At 41.8% G+C, this 7629-nt stretch overlaps 1 protein-coding gene across 6 annotated transcripts in view; it reads right to left on the minus strand.

The window, feature by feature from the left end:
* Window positions 1-5300: 5300 nt before the first annotated feature.
* LOC103393431 (RNA binding protein fox-1 homolog 1) overlaps window positions 5301-7629 on the minus strand; it is a 363631-nt gene continuing 361302 nt past the window's right edge. For 5 of the 6 annotated variants that reach the window (XM_017040400.1, XM_017040401.1, XM_017040402.1 and 2 more), the window contains one exon: window positions 6254-6546. In XM_017040400.1, coding sequence (XP_016895889.1) covers window positions 6424-6546 — 123 coding nt within the window. In that variant the 3' untranslated portion in view covers window positions 6254-6423. Of the gene's footprint in view, window positions 6102-6253; window positions 6547-7629 lie in introns of those variants that run through there. The other variant, XR_001761376.2, reaches the window with a different exon arrangement.

Raw genomic sequence — 7629 nt, forward strand, 5'->3', positions numbered from 1 at the left:
TCTTCTTCTTGGCAGCAGTCTCCAGCTGCTTCACCTCATGTTGGGTGTTGACCTCCTCACTCTGTCCCTCTGTGATGTAGAGCTCAGTGTAGATCTTGTTGAGGAGGGTTCTACTTCCTGGTTCATCTGCTCCTTCAGTCACATGTTCACATCTCCTCCTCAGACTGAGCTTATGTTCTTCTACAGTCTGCTGCAGACCAACGTCCACTGAAAGACAACAGAACATGTACATTTTTTAATCCAGACTCAGCTTGACCACAGGACTAAGGCTTTCTCTCTTCAACCTATAGGGGGCATCAGAGAAATAAAATAACAAGCTGCTCTCATTAAAGCACTCATGCAGAACTAATGTTGGTTCCATGATTTCATAACAATCATGGCTGACGGAGAACCTTCAGACGAATGGGTGAATTGTACATATAGAAGCACTAGTTGTTTGTGTAGCAGTATTTTTGTGATCTTTCATCACTCATGACTTACACTGTACGACGCCGACATTGTCTTCTGGCCTTGGTTGTGGTCCTGGTTTTGGACTGGAAATAAAAGCAGAGTTTTAGTCCAGACCAGATTCAGTTTCTTCTTCACTCAAACCTCTCTCCTCTCATTTAGATGAAACTTTTTTGTTTTCACATTCCACCAGTTGTATTTCCGGCTGCCACTTCCCTGGAGAATTCTGAGAAAAGATTTGGGACTGTGGCGCCAGCGAAGACACAAATCTGGTATTTTTGATTCTATCAGAGACAGTCCAGTACAATAATGAAGATAAGACTCAGATTTTTCCTGTTTTTGAGCTCATTTGACTCTGTTTCCGTCACACCCACATCTGAACAAACAGACACTTACTGTGTGTGTCTGAAGGACCGGGTCCATGACTGAAGTCTGGAGGTACACCATTTATCATTGCATTAATTTAATCTAATCTAAATTTTCTAAATTCTAGATTTTCCAATATTACATTTTTAAAGTTTGTTACAATCTGGTAGTTTTTTTTGTTGGTTTTTAAACCAATTTTTTTGGACTGCAAGCATTGTTTGTGAAAATTAGATTTTGTTTTTGGTGTTTTCTTTGTGTCTTCTAGGGCAGTGGTGTGCTGTGTCACAAAGACAAGGAATTCACTTTCCTTTAAAACTGCAACAGGAGACGGTGTTGACAAAAGTCTCTTACTGTGTGTCGTCAGGTCCATGCACATCCCTGAATGATAGAGGTACATCTTTGGACCAGTCAGTCTTCACAGACAGACAGCTGGGTCCTGGAGACTCTGGTCTCTGGTTCTGATCTCTGCAAAGACAAAACAGGATTTTTGGTTCTCTTAGAATGTTTTATAAAGAGAGAGAGTGTCATCTGATAAGACAAACGACAACTACAGTCCAGTACAGATGTGAAGATTAGACTCAGAGTCTTCCTGTTTTTGAGCTCGTCTTACTCTGTTTCTGTCACACCCACATCTGAACCACTTGATCAACAACAACAGACTGAAGGACCTCCAGACACTTACTGAGCATCTGGAGGTCTGGGTTCTTGACCGACGTCTGAAGATAAATCTTTGGACCGGTCAGTCCTCACAGGCAGACAGCTGGGTCCTGGAGACTCTGGTCTCTGGTTCTGATCTCTGCAAAGACAAAACAAGATTTTTGGAGAGAGAGTGTCATCTGATAAGACAAACAACAACTACAGTCCAGTACAGATGTTAAGATTAGACTCAAGAGTCTACACTTACTGAGCCTGGTCTCTGGTTCTGATCTCTGCAAAGGAATAAGAAACAAAGTTTTCTAAAGAGAACGTCTCATCTTGTTTTGATAAGACAAACAACATTCACCGATGTTTTCCTCCGTGGTCTCAGAGCTGATCCGACAACACATGTACTGCTACACAAGTACTTCTATGTGTACAAAAATACTGCTACACAAACAACAAGTACTTCTATGTGTACAAAAGTCCTGCTACACAAACAACAAGTACCTCTATGTGTGCAAAACTACTGCTACATAAACAAAGTACTACTGCAAACGTAACCTTACGTGGTTTTACATTAGTTTATACTCATCTTCAATATGTCGTCCCGGTTACGTCACGGTTCTGCCTTGAAACTCCGTTAGATTAGAAGGTTTGACAACGTCCTTACCGTGTGTCTGAGGCTCCAGGGTCTTGGGAGGAAAACAGAACTTCATCTTTGGACCAGGGTCTGCTCATCAGTGCTTATAGCTCAGATGTTATTAGTGCCAACAGTGTGGAACTGGAACTGTTGAGGAGCAGAAAAAAGTCAGCGCACACGACACCAATTCAGCTCACAGTGATGCTAGCGTAACTGCATCACTGTGAGCGGTGAGCTTTTACGTTTGTAACCACGGGCTAAGAGGGTGAGAACCGACGAGAGCAGAACTCACCCACATCCATGTGTTCACACCCGCCCCATCACATCATCGCTTAACTTTTTTAAAGTTAAAATGGAGTTATTAAGTTAGAGCCACGCCCACTTCCGTCCGTTACCACCGGAGGAAACGACATCAGTCGGTGTTTTTGTGGGAATCCCACCACCTGCTGGACAAATCCGGTACTCTTTCAAAATAATCACGTAATCATGTAAAAACATTTCACAGAACTGGACTCTGGGACCGGTGAAAGTGATGCAAAAATACCGAAAATAGTAGCAGCACACCATCAGAGAAAACGGGGGACCTGAACAGTGGGTGTTAGTAGGTTAGCAGTAGTAGTATATGTTTATTGTTGTCATGCGTGGTGTTGTTATTTCAATCTCTATTTTTTCAAGTATATTAGAATTAAATATATTAAAATACTAAAATATACCACAATATATATCTCTGTGTTGTGTATACGCGAAATAAGTATAATTCTTAAAGCCGTTACGTGAAAAGTATATAAATACTTTAAATATATAAACAGTTTAAATATATTAATAGTTAAGTAAACAGTTCCAGCAGATTATACTAGTGTATCAGGTGTGTTACAACCAGATTTATACAACTAAGTATCTCAAGAAGTTAATGGAATTACCTCTTGTTTTGAACGAAGTGAATTAGTGAAACGGAAGTCGATTTTTTCACGGTGTCACTGCGGCCCGGTACTTCCGCTATACTAAATATAGAGCCAAAAATACGGTGTCCCATCAATAACAAAAATATCGACAACCGCATGACTCTGGAGGCGCGAACAACAACAGTGCCTTCCTGTGTCCAACTTATGTCATTACTCTACATTATGCTCACCATATACTGTACTTGTTTTGTTTTGTTTTTTTTTACAGTATCCTGTATGTGTGTTGCAAAAATATGTTTCCGTTTATTTATATACTGTTTTTTCCTCTTTTTTTTAAAGACTAAATTATATTTTTTCACGAAAATAACGAAAACATTGGAAATTTAAAACCTTATTTATCGTAAAAAATGTCACGAGATCGGACTTTAAAAATAAATCCACGATGTACTGAGGGAGCGAAAGGAGAACCGCGATATAGAGGGGGAAATCTGTGGTTGTACAAAGGAGAACCGCGATATAGAGGGGGAACTCTGTGGTTGGTCTGTACAGATAAATTAATAAAAAATTACCAGGCCTTTATAAGTATCAGTTGATATCGGTATCGGCTTATCGGATAGCGGCAAAAAGCAGGACGTGTGTGTTGTCTGACAAATAGTCTAATGATTGTATTAGGAACAGACGCTGGTCTGATCTGGACAACACAGGATTCAGCCAATAACCAATGACAGAGGAGAGAGGAGGACGCCGTCAGAAACCAACATTTTATTAAGTCTTTAAAGAACCGTAGTACATGCATATACAGTGACGTAGGAACCATGTTCTTAACAACACCACCTACTGGAAGCAGAGTTTGGATAAAGATGTCATGGAGTCAGACACTGATCATTGTGTGGACTTTAAATCATCCAATCAGTGACCTGTGGTCCCCAGGTGAGCTCTCTCTCTCTCTCTCTCTCTCTCTCTCTTTCTCTCTCTCGAACACACACTCACACGCGCACACGCACACAGATGTTGGTTGCATCAGTCTAAATGTACTGTGAAATACAAAAGAGAGATATGTAGGCAATGACACAAGTCTTTCTGGAACAGCTGTAAACAGAAGGCAGAGGAAACGGCTTCAAAGGGCTGGGTCGCGGTGCGGCCGAGGTCCTGCTGCCTGTGTAGCACTTTTCAAAGTTACACTAAGAACTGATTTATTTATTATCAACCTCTGTTACATCATATATTAACATCTTCACAAATAATATATTCATTTAGTATTAAATATCCAAAGAGTACATTTCAAAGAGTAAAATTTAATTTCCAAAAAAAAAAAAAAAATTAATAAATTAAAATAAAATGAATAACAGACATTATGTCCATTGACAGTAAATGAGGGGAAATTAGAAGCACATGAAAAAGAGTGACAGGAATATGATTACATCACAGATGCTCAGGGGTTTTTAAAGGTGGATTTGACCAGAGAGGAAGAAGTGACACGGAGTATAAAGAGTTAGGCCAATAAAAATCATCCAATAGAAAATGAAAGAAGTCAGCCTAACCACTGCTCTACTCGCCTAAATCTAGAACATTGTACCACTGTGTATTTATATTAGAGAACATCTTTACTGCACACTTCAAATAATATACATTGTTGTGTTACAATATTTAACAGCCCCTCGCCCCCCCCACCCCCACATCTTAGAAAAGTAATCCTTGTGTTACAATATTTAACAGCCCCCCCATCCTCCCCCCACATCTTAGAAAAGTAATTTCAAATCCTTGAAAACAACCAAGAAGGAAGAACTAAAGTGAGAAAATAACAAAATAGGCAGAGTGACCTTTGGCCACTGCTTTATATTGTTTTTAAATCTCTGCTGTGATACAAAGAAGAAGAAGACGAAGAAGAAGAAGAAACTCGTTCATTTTACAGTAAATACACCGCAGGTGGAACAGAGAGGAAGTCAGCGTGTGAACCAACACTGGTCCTGGACCATGAGTGCCGTCAGAACCAGAACAAATACCTGTGTTTCCTGTTCCCTCGACACAACTCCTGTTTTGTTGTTTTTTTCCCGTACATTCACTGGATCGGGTCAGAGACACAAGCAGAAGGGCATTCTGGGAAAATCGTGTTCCTGTTGATGCTCATCAGGAAGTGCTCAGTTCGGCTGAACAACAACACTTTTTCCACTCCAATCGAATTATTGAGGTTAAAGGTAAGAGTCTGAGTCAAAAAGTACTCAGAAAAAAACAGAAAAAATAACAACAACAAAAAAAACCCCAAGGAAATATTTCAGTCCACTCTCTTCTTCTTCTTTTTCTTCAGTGGTCTCTCTTCTTCTTCTTCTTCTTCAGTGGTCTTTCCGTCGGAGAATTCCAGGAGGATGACCTTTGACATCTGAAATTTGGTTCATTTAAATGTACTTTTCTTTTTTTTTACTAAACTCAGAAACAGGAAACACAGGTATAGTTTTTTTTTGTCCAACCATTAAAATCCTTCACCTCTCTTTTCTACAGTATTCTGCCCTCGTCCACAAACACTTTTAGCAGCACTGGTAAATAAAACCGTAAAGGTTGATAAATGTGAAATGTACCTTTATAATATATTACAAATATTTTATCTCGGCTAAGTAACGACAGCCTGTGTACTCCCCCCTCCCTCCCCCTCCTGTTCTTCCCCCAACATACAGTCCTAGTAATTTGTATTTGAGTGACATCGTTGTGTCGGGTTGGGACGGTTCAGCGACGGTAGGTCATCGACAAACCACCGTTATTTTAACCACATTTTTACATCATTTCATTTCATTCCAAACGTGAATGCACTTTGGTTTGCAACGCTGTGTAATCGTTAAAGGTCGCCCCCTGCTGCTCTGTGACTGTAGCTTCCACCGTTTTCCAAAGATGCGTTTGAATTCTTTGCCGTCCGCCTCTCAGGTCAGACGTCTGCAGACGTTTATATTTTACACCAGGCGGACCACGCTGAGCCACATTAGCTCTGCTGCAGGAGCAGAGAGGATCCAGCAGCCGGTGGAGACGGCGAGGAGGGCGTGGGTGTGTCCTACAGTGTCGGTGTTCTGTACAACGCTAACGGCTTTGGGCAGCTTTCTCTGAGAACCGTGGAGAAACCTCTACATGTGATGACATATGTTTCAAATCGTTAGAAATCATGAAGCCACCATATCAAAACACAGCACAAAATATCTGAGGTATAAGATGAAAATTATCAGCTGTCGTCGTATTTTTTTTTTTTTGATCATTCCCTTTTTTTTTTCTACGTCTCTCTCTGAGGAGATGCTGTAATGATGCACAGACTGCAGGTATTGCAATATCCAGGCCGCAGTAACACACACACACACACACACACACACACGCGCGCGCACACACAGAGACACACACACCCTTCTCTCGGTCCCGTCGGAGGTTCGTTGATACAGTAACTTGGAAGTGTTGCTAATAGGGAGTGAAGCGACTGTAGCCTCCTCGGTATATACTGGCCTGCAGCGAGGACAGCACCAGCCCCATGTCTTCAGCGTGACTCCGACTTTTGCCATCTGTCAACGGGGCAAAGGCATTCTGGAACAGACATGAACATGAATGGACGGAGACCACGCAACCGACAAACACACAGAAACACAAACACACACCAAGAAGAAGAAGACGAAGAAGACGACGACGGAGAAGAAGAAGAAGAAGAAGAAGGAGGAGGAGGAGGAGGAGAAGACAAAAAAAGAAATCAGAGGAGGAGGAGGAGAAGAAGGACAAGGAGATGATGAAGAAGAAGATAAAGAATAAGGAGGAGGAGAACTACACATCACGGTGGTGACCTTTGACCACATGTGACCACAGATGTAAACACAGATGACCCCCGTGACCTTCACACGTGCTGTGGACTCGTCCTTCTCTACAGCGTGTTCTCATTGTTAATCAATGTCAAGAACAGCCTCTCCTCGTGGTTCTCCAACAGGAGGAACTCTCTCTGTGGCTTTCTTGACCTTTGACCTTCTTGTGTTGTTTTGTTGACTGAGAACCGAAGGTCGACCGCCTGTTTTTATCATTTACATCTAAATAAATGTGAAAAAAAAGACAACATCTGGGTTGCGGACCACAGGCGGGGTCAGGGGGCGGCCCACAGTCACACCTCGCTCTAGGGCAGGGGTGTCAAACCGCACTTTGGTTCAGCGGGTCACATGGGCCGGACCGGTACAATCATCAATAAGAATAAGTCCATGTTTTACCCCTTTGTTTTTACGCAAAAAAAGAGTACAAATATATCAGAAATATATATATATGTCTAAATATTTGACAACTCAGCACTAACATGTAGTGTTTGTGCATTTTTTCATTTTCAACATTCATCAAAGCGGGCCGGGTTTGGCCCGTGGGCCATATGTTTGACACCCTTGCTCTACAGGGGGTTTGGAATAGAGGAGATGAGACTTTGTTTCCTGGCCACAGGGAGGCGCTACATCTGTGACTGTTTCCAGGAGATTGTACTTTAATTGCCCCCCCCCCTCCCCCCATATACAATAACTACTACAGTGCGGCCTCCGGGTGTATTTTCCCAGCAGCCCCCACTGGACCAGCTGTACATGTGAAGTTCACATCATCATCAGCTTCAATCAACATCTACAGATGTGGGTCTAATGGAGAAACCCC

This window comes from Cynoglossus semilaevis, chromosome 17 (assembly GCF_000523025.1).
Source record: "Cynoglossus semilaevis isolate Cse_v1.0 chromosome 17, Cse_v1.0, whole genome shotgun sequence".
Classification (NCBI taxonomy): domain Eukaryota; kingdom Metazoa; phylum Chordata; class Actinopteri; order Pleuronectiformes; family Cynoglossidae; genus Cynoglossus; species Cynoglossus semilaevis.